Source organism: Dasypus novemcinctus, chromosome 13 (assembly GCF_030445035.2).
Source record: "Dasypus novemcinctus isolate mDasNov1 chromosome 13, mDasNov1.1.hap2, whole genome shotgun sequence".
NCBI classification, from domain to species: Eukaryota; Metazoa; Chordata; class Mammalia; order Cingulata; family Dasypodidae; genus Dasypus; species Dasypus novemcinctus.
The window spans coordinates 30,523,022-30,543,174 of NC_080685.1; the positions used below are offsets into that span (position 1 = coordinate 30,523,022).

The 20,153-nt window shown below is 58.2% G+C and overlaps 2 protein-coding genes across 4 annotated transcripts; both read right to left on the reverse strand.

The window, feature by feature from the left end:
- Positions 1-2,066: 2,066 nt before the first annotated feature.
- On the reverse strand, positions 2,067-14,320 carry PBXIP1 (PBX homeobox interacting protein 1). Of its 2 annotated transcripts, none has more exons than XM_058309772.1 (11): positions 14,236-14,320; positions 11,303-11,390; positions 8,379-8,505; positions 8,050-8,111; positions 7,809-7,974; positions 6,073-6,306; positions 5,955-5,978; positions 5,609-5,691; positions 5,386-5,517; positions 3,176-4,410; positions 2,067-2,749 (listed from the first exon to the last, which is right to left on the reverse strand). In XM_058309772.1, exons 2-11 carry the CDS (start codon positions 11,351-11,353, stop codon positions 2,653-2,655), a joined length of 2,211 nt encoding a protein of 736 aa, XP_058165755.1. In that variant the 5' UTR covers positions 11,354-11,390; positions 14,236-14,320; the 3' UTR covers positions 2,067-2,652. The 2 variants fall into 2 exon arrangements, with proteins under 2 accessions (XP_058165755.1, XP_058165754.1); XM_058309771.1 differs by having other exon boundaries at positions 2,067-2,752.
- Positions 14,321-15,169: 849 nt separating this feature from the next.
- Positions 15,170-20,144, reverse strand: PYGO2 (pygopus family PHD finger 2). 2 transcript variants are annotated; one of them, XR_009188557.2, is made up of 4 exons: positions 19,234-19,453; positions 18,766-18,815; positions 16,814-17,932; positions 16,179-16,278 (listed from the first exon to the last, which is right to left on the reverse strand). XR_009188557.2 is itself a non-coding variant. In XM_058309777.1 (3 exons), the coding sequence occupies exons 1-3, from the start codon at positions 19,334-19,336 to the stop codon at positions 16,865-16,867; spliced, it is 1,221 nt and encodes a 406-aa protein (XP_058165760.1). In that variant the 5' UTR covers positions 19,337-20,144; the 3' UTR covers positions 15,170-16,864. The 2 variants fall into 2 exon arrangements, 1 of the variants encoding a protein (XP_058165760.1); XM_058309777.1 differs by having other exon boundaries at positions 15,170-17,932; positions 19,234-20,144.
- Between the last annotated feature and the right edge of the window lie 9 nt (positions 20,145-20,153).

Sequence of the window (20,153 nt, forward strand, 5' to 3'; positions counted from 1 at the left end):
CAAGAGCCCAGACAGGCCCCGGGAGGTCCAGCAGGGAGTGCGGCAGGGCCAAGGGGGCCGCCCACGGGCCTCCCGAGCTGTCCCCGAGCCCCTGGGGACGTCTCCGCAGCTGCAGCCTGCCCCGGCTCACGTCCGCGCGCGGGTCCCACGGTCTGGAGAGCTCCCTGGAGCTGCCTGGGGTCTGCGCCAACGCCGCCATGGGCGCCCGAGGGTGGCAGCACCTGGGGCCTCGCAGCCTGCGACGGGCGTGAGGGTCACCTCCCTCCCAAGGGCACTCGGACTGGCCATGTCCCCAGTGTCCCGGCCCGCCCCATGGAGGCTTTTCATGGCTCCTTTTCTCCTTAGCGCAGCACTTTCAGAAACCTCCAACTCAGCAAATCCATTTCCTGAGGAAAATGGGGGCTTGGGGAAACCTCTCAGCCTCCCCCAGAGTTCGTTATGCAAACGAAGGTAACGGGCCCTAGAAACGAAACTGAGAAGCCCCAAGCAGCCTCGAGTGTCACCCTCTGGGAACCCGTGCAGGCCGGTCTGTGTCCCCTCCCTGAGCCCAGCCCCCCCCCCACCCCACACTGGACGCTGCTACCTTCCGGCCTGAACCCCTCCCCAGCAACCCGATTCAGACAAGAATTCCCAGCACCTGCCGAGGCGAGGCGGTATGAACAGGGTGCCAAATCCAGGCCCTGCCCTGGGCCAGCCTCTTCTTGCTCCTCCCAACCCCCTCTCCAGAAACTGAAGACCCCTTCCTAAAGCCCCCTCTCCAGCCCCTAACCCCTATCGCTGCCCTTCTGCCTGGAAGGAGACTCATCCTGAGGTCTAACTAGAGTCCCTCCTGCTGCAGAGAGCAAGCAATAGCCCTCTCCACTGGACTAGAAGTTCCTGGAGGAGTCCAGTGTTCCCAGGGCCACGCTGCTTCTGATACATAATAGATTTTATAAATATTTGCTGAACGACTGGTCCTTGTTCTATCCCCAGCCTGCTCTGGGCCCAGCCCCCCACGCTTGAATTAAATGAGCTAATACATGTAAAGCCCTCAAGCGGCATTTGCTAAATAAAGCAGAAGTGGCCACAGCCCTTCCAGAAGCCCAGACCCTCCCCTCCCTACCTGGCGCTCCCTCCTCACGCCAGGCCTGGGCAGTTGTTCCGCCCTGGGGGCGGGGGCTGTCAGGAGGCCCCAGGTGCTGCCAGAGGGTTTGAGGTTAGAGCTCAGGAAGGACTTCCTAAAGTCAAGGGGAGTCTGGGTTTCCTTCTTGGGAAAGCTAGCCAGAAGCACTGGCCCAGGGTATGAAATTTCTGGAAATTGGGTGCTAACTATTGGGGAGCAAGGTCAGGGACAAATGTGGAGCCAGGGCGCCACCTAGTGGCTCACTCCCCTCCCCACCTGGAGGTGCCGAGGAGCCCAAGCCTCTCCTGTCTGCTTCTATCCTGTGCACCAAGGCAGGGAAATGAACTTTGAGCGCCAAATATGGGTCAGGAATTTTGCTTCCATGGTGTTTTTTTGTTTTTGTTTTGTGTTTTTTGAGGTGTCAGGGCCGGGGACTGAACCGCAGACCTCATATGTGGGAGGCTGGCGCTCAACCACTGAGCCACATTGGCTCCCGTGAGTTGGTTTTTTCGTTTGCTTGCCTTTTTTTTTTTAGAAGGGACTCCCACGTGGGAAGCAGGCGCTCAACTTTTTCAGCCACCTCTGCTCCTACATGGTTTTATTTACTCTTCCCCTATGCCTTTAATCCCCCCCCCTTTTTTTTTTTTTGAGGATAAGAAACCCTAGGCGCCCAGGGATTAACTTCCCCAAGATCACTCAGTCTACATTTGAGCCCGAGGCTCAGACTCCAAAACCCATGCTCATTTTCCGACATTTCCCAGGGGTGCAGCCAACGCAGCTGTGAGCAAAATGAGGGTGTCCCAGCCCAGAGGGCCACAGGTCTGTCGGGAGGGTGAGGTGAGGGCCGCGGGGGCACATGAGGCAAGCAGCCGCGCCTACGCCCACCCTGTCCGCTCAGGTGGGGGGTGTGGGCTGTGTCCCCTGCATTCAGAAACCACCCCAGGTGACAGAGCCCCAAGCAGTGTCACAGCTCCAACAGCACTTTATTGGGCTCGGAGTCTCCGGCCGGCGCGAGGAGGTGAGGCCCTGTGAGAAGCGGGGCTGAGGAGGGGGCTCTGCCCCCTGGGACCTCTGCTTTCAAATCCAGCCAAATCCGAGGGAAGGCCTGGGGGCTGGACCTCCGGCCAGCAAGTCCAGTCTAATCCCAGCGGGCAGCGTGTGTGGGACTGCAGGGCGCCCCCGAAGGGCGTGCGCACAAGAGGATGAAAGCGCTTTGGCTTCAGGGTCAAAATGACACCCCCCCAAAAAAAAATACAGATTCCTCTCCCATCCATCCTCCCTTCCCATCGGCACAACACAATCAGGTTACCAAGGGTCAGTTCCCTGGGTCCTGAGCATTTGCATCCATTTGCATCCATTTGCATCCACAGCGAGGCAGGTCCAGCTAAGGCCTTTCTCTAGCGAAAGTGGCATCAGTGCAAGGTGGGTGGTTTGGCTCTCCTCTGCTGCTTCCCCCCCAACCCGGGACACCAGGCAAGCCCAGGGAGAGGTCGGACGCCGACCCCAGGGCCGGGCCAGGCCGAGGTGATTCCCGGGCTGGCTGCGGCCCCTCAGCCCTGGCGGTGGTGGTGGTGGCGGCGGTGGCTGGGGTCCTCCTGGGGCCCTGCGGCTCTGGGGCCCTGCACGGGCCTGTCCTTCTTTCCTGACCTGCTGGGAGACATGGGGTGGGGGGAAGAGGCCTTCAGAGCAGCACACCACGTGACGAGAAGGGGCTCCCTGAGGAGGGACCCTGTCCGCAGCCCCCACCAAGCTCGCCGGGCTGCTGGCCTGCTCCTCCAGGAGGGAGGCCTGAAGGGGAGGCAGACAGGTGGGGTGCACCCTGGGCCGTGCAGGTAGAAGAAGGGCAGGTGAGTGCAAGGAGGAAAAGCCCCCCACTCAAAAGGGGACCTCCCAGGATCGCCCTCGGGGGCACACGCCTGGTGGCCTTCTCTACGGGAAGCCAGCCAGGGACTGCAAGTGCAGCTGAGCTCAAACTAAAGCCCCCGCCCCACTCGGGGCCCTTGCTCCTTTACCCCCCCCCCCCCACTCAGCCTCCTCCTCCGTCCCAGCAGACCCGCCCCCACGCCTGCCCACCTCTTTTTCAGTGCTTTGTCTCCAAAGAAGTGGCTGAAGATGAAGTCCTCAAAGTCATCCACCACCTCGTCATCACCTGTCTGTCTCACAGCCACCTCCTCCAGACTGTCCTCCAAGGCATCCACAAAATCCCGGAAGCGAAGGCGGTCGTGGCGGAAGATGCCGTCCTCGCCAAAGTACGCGGGCGAGAGGGGCAGCTCCTCGGCCAGCTGCCCGGCCCAGGGCAGCCGTCCCAGGTACGTCCTCAGCAGAGACGTCAGCTCCTGCTGCCGCACCGGGGCCAGCTCCACACCGAAGAAGGCCAGGCCCTCCTGCCGGGCACACTCGTCCACGCCGGAGCAGCCCTGCGGGGCCCGGTACTTGTGCCTCGCCAGCTCCGCCCAGGGTGGTAGGGGGTCACGCCCGTCTTTCGCGCCCTCCCTCCACCGAGGGTGCTTCTGCCTGTCTCTGGAGGAGGAGGGGCTCCCATTTTTCCTTGGGGGCTCCTTGGGGCCTTGCCGCTTGCCATCCTTCTTGTGGCCCCAGTCTTCTACCCGTGGTTTGCCCTCCTTCTGTTTCCCTGCCAGACCCCTGTCCTTCTCACCCACCCAGCTCTTCTTCCTTTCCCGGCCAGGCTCTTCCTTCTTATGCTTCCAGGGCTTGGCCTTCTTCCAGTCCCCCTGCCCATCCCACCACTTTTCCTTTCCACTCCGCTCCTTAGATGTCTGGAAGTGGGGCTCTCGACCCCAGGCCTCGGAGACATTGGCAGGGACCCCAGGGTCCTGCCCCCAGCTCTCCAGGCCCTGCAGCTTCTGGGCCAGTCTGTGGCCCAGCTCGGCCAGACCGGGGTGGGCCGGGTCCCCTCGGCCAGCCTCCCTCAAGCTCCGCTCCAGGTCCTGCTGCACGGACCCCAGCAGCCGCCGCTGCCTCTCCAGCTCTTGCCTTAGCGCCTGGGCCTCAGCCTCCAGCTGCTGCTTCTGCGCCAGGAAGCCGGGTCCTGGCTGCTGCCCCTGGGGGCCTTGCTCTTCGGTGGCCTGGCCTTCCTGAGGGCCTCTGCCCCAGTGGAGGCACACCCCATCTGTGCCCCGGGTGCAGCCAGCCTCCAGGCCCTGAAGCCGGGCCCGCAGCTGCTGCAGCTCTGACTCTAGGGCCTGCTGGGAGGCCGCCCCCTGCTGCAGGGCCCCCCGGAGCCGGGCGTTCTCCTCCTCCAGCCCACTGGGCTGGCGTAGCAGGCTCTGGAGCTCTTCCTTCTGGGTCTGGAAAGGGGGTAGGCATGGGGGCATCACAAGGAGGGGCCCTTGTCAGGATGGGCCCTGGGCCTTTGACCCCAGCTCCATTCTCTCGTGGTGGGCAGGAGGCCCAAGATCCTTCTGTTCCCCACCCCCCACCCTGCATTAGACCCTGGGATCCCCAAACTCCATCCGGGGCCTCAGCTTCTCTGAGATTCCCCTAAGGACAGTCAATATGTGGCTCTTGTGGGGAAACGGATTTGGCCCAAAGGATAGGGCGTCCGCCTACCACATGGGAGGTCCAAGGTTCAAACCCCGGGCCTCCTTGACCCGTGTGGAGCTGGCCCATGCGCAGTGCTGATGCGCGCAAGGAGTGCCCTGCCACGCAGGGGTGTCCCCCGCGTAGGGGAGCCCCACGCGCAAGGAGTGTGCCCTGTAAGGAGAGCCGCCCAGCATGAAAGAAAGTGCAGCCTGCCCAGGAATGGTGCCGCCCACATGGAGAGCTGACACCGCAAGATGACGCAACAAAACAAGACACAGATTCCAGGTGCCGCTGACACAAGCGGACACAGAAGAACACACAGTGAACGGACACAGAGAACAGACAACTGGGGGGGCGGGGCAGGCTGGGAAGGGGAGAGAAATAAATAAAAATAAATCTTAAAAAAAAAAATGTGGCTCTCGTGGCCCTATTTCCACCTCCCAAACCCGGATAGGGCATTAGTTGGTCGCAGCACTTCCTTCCCCCAGGGCCTCGGCACAGTCTTCAAACCCTTCACCCGCCAATGCTCTAGGCAGACCAGAGCAATCAGCCAGTGGGAGCATGCCACAGGAAACTCAGCTGGAGGCGAACAGAGAACTAGGAAGAAGCCCCGACTATGGCGGGAAAGGGAGAGGGTCAGGGTGTGTGGGGAACGAGGGCACACTCCTCTGGGGAGAGGACACTGAGATGGAAACCCGGCTGGGGGACCTGGCCGGCTTGCCCCCTCCCCCCGTGCCCACCTGCAGCTGGGCCTGCAGCAGCCGGATGTCCTGGCTCTCCTTGGCCAGCCTGTCCAGCAGGAGGCCCATGTTCTGCAGGCTGGGAACACTGCCAGGGGGGGCCGGGGGCTGCAGCTGCTCCCTTAGCCCATCCTGAGGGCAGAGGAGCCAGTTACCCCACGCTGCCCCACAGCACAGGGTGGCCCCGACTCTCCCCCAAACCTATGGAGACGCTCACACGTACCTGCCCATCCCCCATGTCCTCCGGCAACTCAGTGTCGGACCCAGGATCCGGGAAGACCTGCAGCTCCACTTCCTCCAGGGACCCTATGGGGAAGTGAGCTCCTCAGCCCTGGCCCCAAGGCGCGCCCGTGGGCGCACCCCCGCACCCCTCCTGTCCTAGACCAACTCTATGGCTCGGGGATCCAGTGAGGTAAAGGGCCAAGGGTGACCCTCTACAGCTGACAAGGCCAATAACGAAGCAATAAATATGCAATTCCTAGCACCCCTACTCCTGGCCAGGGCACCCCTGTCCTTCCCCATCACTGACAGAGGTCAGGCACGCCAAAGCCAGGGCCCCTTCCACTCACCACTGTCAGACTCTGAGAGGCCACCTGAGATGGAGACAGAGGGAGGGGTGGGTGAGAACGTGGTAAGAGGCAGGAGGGGACGGAGGGGAGCGCGGCCCCCGCGGGGAGGACCACTCACCGGAGAAGAAGAGGAGTCCCAGGCCCAGCAGAACCAGGGCTCCGAGGAGACACATGTTGAGGGAGATGCCCAGCTCCCCGTCCGCAGCCCCGTCCCCGGCCTGGCCCTCCACACCCACGGCCGCCGCGGGCCGAGGAGGGCTGGGGTCCCGGCCACGCCGCCTCCGCAGACCCTCCACGTCGAGGTCGGTGTCGTCCTCACTGCTGGAGCAGCCGAGCTCCTCTCTGATCTGAGCTGGGGGAGGGCAGTGAGACAACGGGAAAGACAGGGCCAGGGGAGGGGTAGAGGAGTGTGGAGGAGGGCACCTGGCCTCCCGGCCCTGGCTGCAGAGAGGGGCGCGCGAAGACCCTGCCTCTTCTGCCTGGGCCTCGAGGACAGCCTCTGTCCAGTCTGGAGGCAGGGGACCAGTCCTCCCAACGACAGGAGCCACGTGCAGCCCCCAAGTCTCCTCCTTCCTCAGTGTGTGCCTCCGCCTCAAGCTCCCGCAGCCGTTACCGGCCTCGGGGCTTCTCTGGTTAGCTCAGGCCTGTCTGTCTGATTGTCTGTCCCTCTGCCCCTCCGTCTTTCCATCCCCCTCCCTGGCTCATCTGGAATCCAGTCTCATTCACCGAGGACCTCTGCTCGTCTCACCGCACACAGTCACCGACTCTCCCCCGTGCCCCTGACGGCCCCCACAGCGACGGGTCCTTAATCTCTAGCTCCTGGCCCGGCCTCCCTGGCACTCCAGGTCTGAACTGCCTCCCGGGCACGCCTTGACAACTCAACACCGGAGCATCTCATCAGTCCACCCCTCTTCAATCCTCATTGCCACTGCCTTAGCGCAGACCTGCACTTCCCTTGGCCCGACCACTGCATCACCTCCCGCAAGGCCCCTGCCCGGGCCTCTCCCCGCCGCGTGGCTGCTCGGCCAGAGGGACGGATGGATCGTGCCACCCCTTGGCCACAGGCCCCGCACTGCGCCTCCTGAGCACCGGGCCTGAAACGCAGCACGGCTGGGCCCAGCTCCTCCCTCCTCTCCTCACCCGCACCCCCTCCTGCCCCGGGGCACCGCCTGCTGATCCGGGAGTGGAGCACCCTGGACCGCGGGCCCCCATTCCTTTGCCGATGCTGCAGCCTGGAAAGTTCTCTTCCTCCTGCCCTACCTACCAAAAGCCTTGTTGCTCAAGGCCCCACACAAAGCTCACCTCCAGGGCGACCCCTTCCCTCCTGCCCCGTCCTCTCTCTTGCCCCCCCACCTGCCCTGACTGAACCACTCTCCTCCTCTTTCGGGAGCACCTGACCACCCCTCCTTTCGGCACCCCTCGGAGGTGTGACTTCCATCTTGGCTTGCTTGGTCCTGGGCTGCCTCCTGCACACCATGAGCCATCCACCCTCCCTTCTTCCCTTCCTTCCAGGCCCAGGGCCGGCACATGGAAGGGACTCAGTGAACAAGGGCCGAATTCCAGAGGAAAGGAGAAGGGAAGCCCCACGGCTGAGAAGACGGAGTCAGCCGGCCCTGGCCCTGCCACTTAGCAGCTGTGACCTTGGTGAAGTCACTTAACCTCTCTGAGCTCAGTGTCCTTACGGGGGAGGGGAGGAGTCACTGGTGGAATTTAAGGAGGGCCCAAACTGCTGTGTCTCCGGACCTGTACTGCTGTGCCTCAGGACCTGGACTACGGCATGTGCTCAGTAGTGACGGCTGCTCCCTTCCCTTCTAGAAGGAGAGGGACAGAGGGAGGCAAGGAGAAGGTTCTCACCTGCTTTGGGGGATGAGGGCAGGCTCTGTGGGGGGCTCTGGTCCTCCAGGTCCTGTGGCTCAGACCCCAGGCCTGCCTCGGTGGGGGTCTCCGGCAGGTCGCCCTGGGCCACCGAGTCTCCTGGGCCAGGGGGCTCGAGCCCACAGCCATCACTTTCCAGGGTGCCCTGTGCAGACACAGCCGTGAGCAGCTCCTGGCCCTGCCCCACGTCCTGCCCGTCCTTCCCAGTGAAGGATCTCACCTTGGCCTCAGTCTCCTCTGGCACAATGGGGTCAGGCTGGGAGTCCTCGCTCTTGAAGGTGCCTATTTGGGGAGAAAAGGCCCAGGAAAAACATTAACCACTCCACCCCACCTGAACTTCCCGTGCAGCCTTCTGGCTCCCAGAGCCCCCTATTGGGTTGGGAGAGGTAAGAAAAAGCCAGAAAATCCAGGATGGAACGGGGGAAAGCGTTTCTCAACCAAGATTAAAGGGGGAAATAAGACTAACCAGCCCCGCTGTCCCCGAGGAAACTGGAAACTCCAGCAGGCGGAGGAGAGGTAGCCACCCCGACCCTCAGCAGGGCCCCTTACCGTCTCCATCCAAGGTGCCAGCTAGTTCCTCCCCCTCTGCCCTGGACGGACTTGGACAGGTGAGGGGGGCCATCTCAGACTCTGGGTCCATCCTGGACTCTGGGCCCAGGGTCTCCACGGGCAGGCTCTGAGGAGAGGGGCAAAGCGGAGGGGCTGCACCAGAGCCAGGACAAACCAGGCAGCCTGGGGTCCCCGCCAGGGTCCCTGGGACCGGCCGCACCTCTCAGGGACCCTAACCCCCATCCCGTGAAGATAAGGTACGCTCGGCAGCGGGTGGGGAAGCTGGCACCGCAGCCCCTCAGCTCAGACATAAAGCCTCCGGCCGTCCCCTAACCTTGCTTCTGCCGTGAGGGACTGGCAGAGGCCAGGTTTCTGTAAAACAAAGAAGCACCCCTTGGGAAGCGGATGTGGCTCAACTGATAGAGCATCCGCCTACCATATGGAGGGTCCAGGGTTCAATCCCCCAGGCCTCCTGACCTGTGTGGTGAGCTGCCCACGCGCAGTGCTGCCGCGCACAAGTAGTGCCATGCCATGCAGAAGCGTTCCTGCATAGGGGGGCCCCACACCCCCAAAGGAGAGCTGCCCCGTGTGAAAAAAAAGCACAGTCTGCCCAGGAGTGGCTCCACATACACGGAGAGCTGACGCAGCAAGATGACACAACCACAACAAAAAAAGAGACACAGTTTCGCAGTGCCACCTGGTAAAACAAGTGGACGCAGAACACACAGCGAATGGACAGAGAGCAGACAAAGGGGGGGAAGGAGAGAGAAATAAATAAATCTTAAAAAAAAAAAATAAAGTAACACAAATCATAAAATATTTAGGTATAATATTACAAAAGATTAGTAAGATGTTTTATTGAAAACTCTAAATACTGAAGAGACATATTTAAAAAGACCTAAATAAATTGAGAAATATAAAAAAAAAAAAAAAAAGAAGCACCACTGGACCAAGGAGGTGAGTCAGTCAGCTTAGCAACAAAGGCACAAGCCCCCACATCAAAAGTCTTAGTACCCCACTCCCCCTCACACACACACCACGGCTTTGGCTGGGGGGCTGGGGGTGGCAAGTGAATAGAACCCCCTGGGCACCCAAGGGTGGCAGCTCTATTCCCCAGGGGATTCCCTCCCAACTGCCCACCCTCCTACAGCTTCCAAGTTTTCCTGGCCTTTCCCGCTGGCCCCCGGCCTGCCCTACCCCACCCCTCCCTCAGCAGCTGCTGGCAAGGCCAGCGCACGCCAGCCACAGCCAGGGTGGGGGTGGACCCTGCCTCCCATGGTGCTCTCGGCCTGGCCGTCCAGCCCTGGCCATGCAGCCTCTACCGCTCCTCTCCCTGGATATGCTCCTCCTCAGCAGGCCCCCACCCATCCACCCCTGCACAGCTCTCATCATCCCTTCAAAAATAATCCTTGCGGGGAGCAGAGGTAGGTCAAGGGGTTGAGCGCCTGCTTCCCATGTAAGGGGTACTGGTTTTGATCCCTGATACCTCCGAAAAAAAACAAAAAAAGCAAAAAACCAACTCTCACTGGGGAGCAGAGGTAGCTCAGTGATTGAGCACCTGCTTCCCATGTAAGAGGTCCTGGGTTCAATCTTCTGGTACCTCCTTTAAAAAAAATCCTTGGCCTTAGTATGTTTCTTCACAATTTTCAAAACACTTTGGGAAGTGAATGTGGCTCAAGCAATTGAACTCGTGCCTACCCAAGAAGACACTGAGCTGGCACGATGGGCAGGCGCAGCAAGCAGATACAAGGTGACATAACAAGAGACACAAGAAGGAAAAACATAATGAGAAACAGCAAAGCAAGGAAGAGAGGTGGCTTGAGGAATTAGATACCTCCCTCCCACATCGGAGGTCCCAAGTTCAGTTCTTAGTGCCTCCTAAAGAAACAAGGCAGATAAACAGATACAGCAAGTGCAGACGATGGGGTGGGGAGAAATGAATCTTTGAAAAACAAAAAAAACCACTTTGACAACTACTGTCTTGCTTTATTCTCATGACCATCCCCACAAGGCAAGAATCACGGCTCCCAATTTACAGATAAGGACAGAAAGGTGAAGTGGCCTGAGGACCCCCAACTGTCAGCACAGGTACCCCAACATGAGACCAAGAACATGGTACCCGACTTCTGCACTGCCTTCTCCTCCACCAACGGGTCCCGCCCAACCTGAGGTCCCCTCCCTCACCCCCAGCTGGGCTCCTCAAGGGCGTCGCAAACTCAGCAAGTCTAAACTGAGAGCCTCACCTTCTCTCCTGGTTGTTCTAAGACAGTCTCTGGGGCTGGGAATGCTCACAGATCCCTTTTGACAAAACTTCTCCATCCTCTCTCCAGACCAGCAAGGCTCCCAGCCCCCCTCCCTTCTCAGTGGCTTCAGGAGCCCAGGAGCCCGCCGGGTTCCTGTCCCCACCAGCTCCTTCCTGGACTGTATGTAGTAGGAGCCCCGGAAACCCTCTCCCCATACCCACCCAGCCTCAAGAGGGTGCCAGCCTCTTCCCGAGGCAGGGATTGTCCTGCGCTGGTGCAAATGCCTCACCAGGCCCGCAGGCCTCCTCCAGGGGCCCCGGCTCTGCCCCCACCTCACCTCCCTCGCTGGCTCTGACATGGTTCCACCTCAAGTGATGGGCCTCCTCACGGTCTCCCCCAAAACAGCTCTCCCACTGTTAACTCAACATCGTAGCCCACGCTGGTCTCCTCCTCAGAATTCCCTGCCCACTTCTCAGCTTACTCCTTCAAGGCACGGTCCAAGTCACAACACCTTCTCCATGAGACCTTCACCAGCAGCCCCGCCCTGGGGTCCGCGCCCCTCCTCCCTGCCTCTGGAGTCCCCCTCGCAGCCAGCTGGAGATGCTGCAGGGGGCCAGCAGCACCCAGAAAGCTGCAGGAACGCCCGCTCCATGCGATGATTCCCAGGCCTGCTCGTCTTACCTCTGAGCCGGCGAGCACCCAGCTATTATCTGAGTCTGGACAGGAGGCCATAGCTGCTGAGGTCCCCAAGGCTGCAGTGGGTCACCACCTGCAGAGAAAAGCTCTCAGCAATCCCAGCTCCCTTCAGGAAAGGAACGATGCCGTGCAGCCTTGGCTGCTCCAAGGTTCAAGGGCTGGGCAGGGGCCTCTAGAACCCAGCCTGGTTCCAGCCCTTCTATCCCTAACACCTGAACTCTTCTGGACAGGATTTGCCTTGCAAATCAGAACCTGCCAACAGCCACAGAGAGGCCTGTCTCTTCCAGGGACAAACTGGGCCTTGGGAAACTGACCTGCCCCAGAAAGGTAAAAAGGCATAGGGCTGGAAAGGCTCTGGGGAATGTCCCGCCCAATTCCCCTCAAATTATAGAAAGGGAAAACGAAAACCCAGAAATGTTGACTGATTTAACTTGCCAAAGATCAGCAGCTAGTAGGAAGAGCAAAGCAAGCAACTGGGCTCTCCCTTCACAATCACTAAGTCCCCAGGACCAGACAGAGAAGTCTCTATGGCCCCCTTCAGCCCTAAGTCTCTCACCATAAGTCCTTTCTATGGTGCTATTCCAGGGGTTCTCAACACTGGCTACACATTGCATCAACGAAGATTCAGATTCAATTGGTTGATGCAGGACCCAAGCATGGGTCTTTTTTTATTTTTTAATGGTCAAAAAACATACTTAGAATTAGCCAGCTGGACTCAGTTTAGATGATCCCAATTATGTTGGCAATATCCAAAGCATCGTTGTCAGGAGTCGGTCAAATATATGCCTTCTCTCCATCAGGCCTGGTCACGGTGTTGACCTGGGCCACATCCAGGTCATAGAGCTCCTTCACCACCTGCTTTATCTAGCACTTGCTGGCCTTCACAGCCGCAAAGAACACGAGTGTGTCAGTTGTCTTTATTCTTCACAGCTGACTCAGTGGTCAGGGGGATCTTGATGATGGCCAAGCCTGTTTCTCCCAGGGGCACTTTTTCAAGGATATCTGGGCTGTCTTCTGAGACACAGTGTCTTCGGCCACTGGAAGGTGGGTGACGTGCAGATCTTTTTTGTGTGGCTGTGAATGGCTTTCAGTACTGCCTTCTTGGCTTTCAAAGCTTTTGCTATGGCTTCGGTTTTGGGAGGTGCAGGGGCTTCCTTCTTCGCTTTCAGCGCCATCTTCGTGAATAGGTCACCCGGGCCTTTTTCAAACCCTTTCCAGATGATTCTCAAGTGCAGCCAGAATTGAGAACCACTGGCTTACCTGAGATCCATCTGGATATACCTTTGGTAAATCTCCCTGTCAGTCTCACTCTTTATCCTCAATTTGGTTTCCCTTCTTAGTTATCTCCAGGGTTTGAGTTTAGGGGACTCGAGGGTGAGTGGGAAAAGGAATTTATGACAACTGTCATGTATAAAGCACTTCACAGCTTGCAAAGCATGGCCAGAGATCAGGGCTGCGGGCCTGCTCCTGCTGATCTGCTCTGACTTGGCAGAGCAAGAGGGAGAAGCTGCTCCAGCCTCCAAAACCTAACAAAAAGACAGGGGCCCACCACTTCATGCAAGACCAAGACTGTCCCCTCACGCCGTGGCAGCAGCAATTGGGACCTGGTATGGAAGTAGAGGGACAGAGGAGTTGACCTCTCTGAGTCCTGGGTTGTGATCTTTCAGAGGGGGGTAAACGACTGCTCACTGAGACACTGGAAGGGCAGGATGTGGAAGATGACTATGAAAGGGAAGTGAGGAATGGGGAAGGAGCATGGCAGTTCCACCTTTGAAAACAACCTCAAGGTTCCTTCTGCTTTGAGCTGGTTTAAGTTCTGCATTAACCTCTGTGGCCCTTGCCGGTCGAGATCCAGTTCGAGGATGGGTGAAGGACAGACACCTCAGAATCTTCCCCAACATCCAAGTCTCCCAGACACATGAACTCATCCCACATGAGAACAGGAGAATGGCTGCAGTGACTTCCTCAGGCCAAGGCCAAGAGGACACCCTGGCAGGCTTCTACAGGCGTCTACAGAGCCTTCACTGCTCTGCCCGCTGCTTTCGGGCCCCTCCCCCACTGTCCTGTCATCATCTCCCCATCCCCAGTTGCTGCGTGTGACTGTTAACAGGTGGTGGCAGGAAGGAAGTGGCAGCAGCTCGGGCTGAAGTCCCTGTTTATCCCTGGCTGTGTACAGCCTACTCAGGTCCTCCAGAACCAGGCACCATGGCAACCAGGGTGATGTCAGACCCACTGTCTCCATAGAAACCAGTAACGGTATTTGGGTCAACAAGACAAACACTTCTGAGACCCAAATAGGAGGCGGTCTGGAACCTCTGCGCTCAGGGTCTCAGACCCTAAAACCTCTCTCTTTGTTGGGTTCACCTAAGATTCGGAAGGATATCCCTGTTCTCCCAAGCAGCATCTCACTGCCTTATTAGGAAGTTCTTTCTGCTGCTTAATCTCCACCCCTCCCTGCTGTATTTTCAGATCTTTTTCTTCTCATCGACCTGACATCTGGAGGGGGAGCGCCCCCCCTTACTCCCTCCCTTTTCATTCATTGTCCACCCCCAGGCAGGATTCAACAAAAACATCCTCAAAGGACTGACAGAGACCTGCTATTTCTAAAAGACAACTAAAGGGGGAGCTCTCCCACTCTGTACAAAACTAGGAAGTCCCTGGCTAATTTCAATCCCTTTAACAGTTGTTCCCCCAAATCCTCTAAAGCAAACGACCTAGGACCACAAGTACTTGCCTAGGGGACCCAGGGCAAGTTCCTGTTTTGAAAACGTACGCCCGTGCCCCGCCTTCCCCCAGCCCAGAAATGACAAGCAGCGCTGCGGTCCCGGGGGAAGCCCATCCCCTCAAGGATTCAGTCTCCCTTCCCTTTATCTCCTTTCGCGAGGGATCTGCAGTCCCCTTCCGCGCTAGGGCATTACCTGACCCAGCTCTGGCTTCGGTCTTCAACTGAACTTCTTGTGGCCTCTCCGGGTTTCCAGCCCAAGAACTGAGAGGAGAGTCACGTGACCAGTGACTGACCAATGGCAAGTCAGCTCCCCCGAGGGGGCGAAAACTTTTGACCAATAAGAACTGGACCTGAGAACCAGGGGAGGGTACCGGGGACCTGAGCTGCCCATAGACCCGGGTTTACCTCCCGGCGGAAGAGTGAGGGTCTCCTCAAACGGAATTTGGGGTGACCTTCCCTCCTTTCGCGATGCCTAAACAGTTTCTAGAGGGAAGACCAAAAACCAAGAGAAAGGCGAAGTGTGGCCTCTCCTGAGACAAGAACAAGGGGCCAATTGGCCCCAGGAATAGACAGAGACAGCTGCAGGACGGGGGAGGGGAGGGAGCAAATTGTGGGCTTGGAAATAGTCCTCCTGCCACTCTCCAGCGCAGACTGTTTAAGGATGCCGCTATTTTTAAAAGGTGGGAGGGGTCCGAAAAACCCTCCAAAAATGAGCTCGACTGGGGACAACCCCTGCCTCGCCCACCCTGGAGCTGCACCTGACCCTAACCCAAACAAATGAGGCCCGTGTGGTGGGGGTGGGGGCAGGACGCTAAACCCATAAGAGTTTCCTGCACTTGTCCCCCGGAGGCCTTGGAGCTGAAGTTCTTGCCTGGCTCCAGGCCTGGCCCAGGAATGCGCTCAGAAAGGAAACTCAGTTTCTCACAGCAGAGATGCAAGGGGAGGGGTAGGGTCAGACCTTTGGCTCAGCAGCTTGTGCCAGGGCTCCAGGGCCTGTATCTTTTTGCCATGCCCACTTCCAGGGACTGTGGGTGGTATGTATTCCACCTCCCCCCTGCCCAGTACCCTTCCCCAGTGGTGACAGTGACTCATACTAATCTTTTTGCACAAAAACAGCAAGGAGTCCATTTGGATTTTCAAGTCATTTTATTAATCCAACAGTACAAAAGATTCCCCCTCCACATCTCTGCCATCTCACTTCTTCTAAGTACTGGAGCAAGAGTGAGCAGACACTCCCCCAAAAGCCATTTTACAAAATGGGGAGAAGGAAGACAACACAAAAATACCAACAGATAAAAGGGGCAAACAGAAGCACATACACAACACAAAGCTGCGGTGGGGGGTGGTCTTCTGTGCTCTTCTCAGCCTCAAAGGATGTTGGCCCCACCAGACAGATGAGTTCTGCCCCATACCCCGTCTTCTCTCCACGTGCTAGGGAACTGAGAGAACTGAGGGTAGGGGGCCACAGAGGGGTCTCTGCCGCCACACCTCCTGCAGAGGGGCCACCAGCTTCTCGAGAGGGCTACATCCCCTGCCTGCCCGTCCCCACCCCAGTGAGGAATGTGTACATGAGCTGTAAGGAAAACAGAGCAGCTGTGAGGGGTTCCTCATCACACCCCCAGCCCATCACTGCCAGGCAGTACTTAAAAAAATAAAAACTAAGTCCAGTTCAGGACTTTGGCTGAAAAGTATCAGAACTGCTAGACCACTAGGCCCGAGAAGATGTGGGACAGTGGCCAGGGAAGAGAGAAGCAGAAAAGTATCCAGGCTCTTCAGACTTTTAGTAATATGGCAATGCTGCCCCACACCCCTCACCCCCAGGGCCTTACTTGGATCCTATTATCAGGAGAGGAAATGAGGTATAAGGGCTCTGCCCCTTTCCAAGCTTTTCTTCGGTCAAGCCAGGGGAGGCAAGGGAATAAGGGCACCCGAAGTTGAAGGCGCACAGGATAATGTGCAACAGGTGGACAAATTGGGGGAGGGTTGTACGACCAGAGTCCACGCTTCCAGGAAGGCCCACACTTCCAATATGCTGGTCTGTCAGACCACATATCCCAATTTTTGGCAAAAATATGGTCATTAGGAAGAAAGCACAAGAGACTGAGAAAGAACCAGTGACTTTGGTATGAGGGAGATATGTTCTGACAGCATCTCTTACCTACTGTTTTGAAGCCCCAAATCACCAAGAAACTGCCACAGCCAAGAACTCTCCTGCTTCTTGAAGCTATTTGGTTCTCTGAGGGGGGAGGAGTTGGGGAGGACTTAGAGGAGGCAAAGGGGAAGTGGAAAAAGGGGAAAATCCCCATTTATTCCCTAAAGCTGTCTCCCAGAGCCCACTATAGGGCTACTAAAGATGAAGAGACCCAAACTCCTCTGGTCAGAAACCTTTAGCACTTGACTCCAAAAAGTAAGGCTGGAGCTGTGAAACTAGAGTGTTAGGGTGTTAGGCACAGGTATCAGAGGGTACCCATCAGCAGCAGAGGGAACCCTCTTCCCCTCCAGGTCTTCCTCCAGCCCCCTTTCTCTTGCAGCCACATCCCTAGACCTCCAGAGATATCCATCCAAGAAATGGCTCCACTCAGCAAGGCTTTGGTTTCCTGGACCTCTGTAGATCTCAATGTGCAAGTTTCCAGAAAAGTGAGTGATCCAGCCCCTCTCCTGCCTGCCCACCTTAGTTCCATTTCTGCCCCCTGGAGCCATTGTGTTTCTGCCCCAAGGGGATGGGAAGCCAGGGGGAACAAGGACCGAGAGCCAGACAGGGAAACAATTACCCTGGAAGAGCCAGGAGGGATGTGTGCACTTCCCAGGCCACCTTGCCAGTGTCACCCATCATTGGCAGCCACCAGTTGCCCCATGCCCTCGCGGATATAGACGGACTGGATCTCCTTGGTCTTGAGGCAGAGATCGCAGGCCCAGACAGCAGAGGCCTCAGTAGTCAGCAGCCCATAGGCGCTCTCAGTCATGCCCGTGCACTCTCGGTGGAACCACTTCTGGCAAGAGGCCTCACACAGAATGGCATCTTGGTCGTCGTTCACCTCACTCCGACAGGCACCACATGGGTACACCAGGCCTGGGGGAGGCTGGGGCCCTGAGCCCCCACCTGTCTTGCCAGGGGGGGCCAGGCTGTTAGCATCTGGAGTGCCCCCACCCCGCCCACTGCTGTTTGGGGGAAAACTGGGCTGATTCCCATTAACAGCAGCAGCCGGGGAGCCTGAGTGGGGCTCCTGGGGAAAAGCAGTGGGAGCAGGCGGATTCAAGGGCTTCCCCCCATCCTCACCGCCAGGGCCAGGAAAGCCAGGATCCGGACCAGGGAAGGGACTTGTGTTGGGCGGTAGGCTGGGGAGCCCCTGACCAGGTCTCTGGAGAGGAGAGGGGCCAAAAGGTGCCCCTGGTTGGGCAAAGCGTTGAGGGAGAGAAGGGGGGCCCAGTTCCCCTCTGGGAGGTTGTCCCATCGTGGGTGAGATCATGGGGCCAAATCCCCCCACGGGGCCAGGCATCATCTGGCCACCAGGAGGGCTAAAGTTTTGACCTAGAGGCTGACTGAAGGGTTGGCTGGGAAAGTTCATGTTGCCTGGGGGTGGGTAGCCAGGGCCCTGGGGGGGCATGTTGAAAGCAGGGCCCATAGGGTTGGGAGGGAAAGGGGGAGGCTGCCGACGAAGAGGCTGGGGACCCCCTCCACCGCCAGTGCCGTAGCCTGGGGGTACCTGGCCAGCCATGCCCCCCTGTACACGGAAGCCTCCAAAGGGCACAGGACTGCCAAGGAACTGAGGGGCTGCGCCCCCCACCTTAGGAGCTCCGAAGTCATCCTCAAAAGGGTTGGACGCAACCAGGTGATCCACCATGGGAGTCGGGGGTGGCGCAAACTCCGTCAGATGTGAATATGCAGGGCCCTAGTAGGAAACAAATGAGAAAAGATCATAAAGGAAGATGCCCAGTTAAACCAGGAGAACGCTAGAGATACATTATGTTGTTGAGGCTAGGCCAGCCAGCTCAGATCTGAAACCAAGATGGACCTTAGAGCACAACAGAGGAACAGAGAGTTGACAGAATAGCAATAGTATAGTAATTGTTGTGTGTGTGTGTTTTTAAGGAGGTACAGGAGACTGAACCCAGGACCTTGTACTTGGGAAGCAGGCACTCAACCACTTGAACTACATCCACTCACCAATGAGAGTTGGTTTTTCCGTTCGTTTATTTTGTTTTTAGGAAGTACCAGGGATCAAACCCAGGACCTCATACATGGGAAGCAAGTGCTCAACTAGTTAAGCAGGTAGAATTAGGCTAGAATCCCAGCTCTGACCCTGAATAATAGTTTCAAGATCCCAGGACAGTAAACAAGGAGAATCTTTTAAAAATAAAGTAAAATAAAGATAATATCCACCTCCTAAACTACACAGCACTTTAGCACAATCACTGGCACCTGTAAGTAGTAGGTGCTATCATCATGAGGGAACTAGGACAGGAAAAGGAGGTGGGAGGTGGGCGGTGAGGGGGTGGGAGGCGGGGGATGGGATGGACCATTTCTATGCCTGATGAGATCTTTGGCCATATTATCTCTTGAGGGAGTGTATTTCCCCAGTTTATGATGATGTTGAAAGAAAGGACAAGAGGGGACAGCTTTCCCTTCTCTCTACCTGATAAGATACAGATATATACTGGAGTGGCAGTTAAGACAGGGTCCCAAGAGACTGCTAGGAATTCCCCACCACCAACCACCATTCACCTGAGTATTTGACTTCCTTCGCTTTTTTTCCGGGCTCTTCATTTGCAGACCTGGAAGAGCAGCAAACAGCAGAAGCAGACAAGTTTTCCTGAGGTTTCCTCAAAATCCTTTCTCCCAACTATCCCCTGAGGAACTCCTCCAATTTCATACACTTGCTAATTTATTGAACAATGACCAAGAGAATGATAGAAAAACAAAGTGAGTATGACCATACACTTAGCTACCTTCTCAATTAAATGAGAGATCGTCCGTCTCTTAATACCCTCAGACTTTAAGTGACACTTGAATTCCACGTGGCTTCAAACCCTAGGGCCTTCAGTGATACCTGCCCCCAATCCCTGGAAGTCTTCGCCCACCTACCCTCTCTTCTGAGCCTTTTTCCTTCAGGCCCCTGAGCTTATGATCCCAACTCCCTTCGGGGTTCCCAGGATCGGCCTCCCCAGCCCCCGTCCCTCTCAGCGCTCTCACCGGCCTTGCCCTGCTTCCTCCCGGTGCTGGGCGGTGCAGGGGGCGGTGCGGGGCCGCCACCTCCCTCCAGCTTGTCCGGTGGGGGCGGCGCCGAGGCGGCCATGGAGTGGGAGACCAGGGTCAGCGGCGGCGGGGGATGGAGGCGCCCTCGAGCTGCACCATCGCCCAGAAAGGGAGCCAGGGGCAGTGCAGACAGCAAACTGCAGCGACCTCAAGGTGCGGTGAGGAGGCGGCGCGGAGCAAAACGCAAATCGCGCGCCCGCTCCAGACTCAACGCCAGCCCGCGGCAGCAGCTACAGGAACCGGAACTGCGCGCGGCCGCCACCACCGAGCCCGGCGAGGAGGGGGAGCCAGGGAGTAAGGAGCGGGCGAGACGCTCCTGCAAACTCAAAGCAGCGTGAGCGGGGAGAGCAGAGCCACAGGGCGAGCCTAGTGGAGAGGGCGCTTCCCTCTAACGGAGTGGCGCGGACCACCTCGCCTCGGGGCGGCGCCGGCCGTCACCCTGCTGCCGGGCCGTACCACTGCGGGCGGAGGGGCCGCGCAGAGGAGGCGCGCGCGCCGGAGGGGCGTCCTGGGGGTCTCGGCTCGCGGCCGGAACCGGGCTTTCTGGCCTTCTGACCTTCTGGCCTTCGACCCCGCCCAGCCCGCGGGGAAGACAAGAACGCGAAGACCGGAACCTCTTCGCAAACACAAATAGGCCCGCGGCACCTAACGGAGGGGCTGCACGCCCCTCCCGGCCGCGCCCGTCCGGCAAGCCGGCTCCGCAAACCTCGTTTCCGCGGGCGGTGCCTCGAGGGTCGAGCCGGGCGCAGCGGCTCCCGCCGCGCCCCGAGGCGGCCGCCAACTTCCCTCCTCCCCTCCCAGCATCACGAGCCCACTGCGAACCTTGGGCCTGCGAGAGAGACTGAGACAGAGGCCGG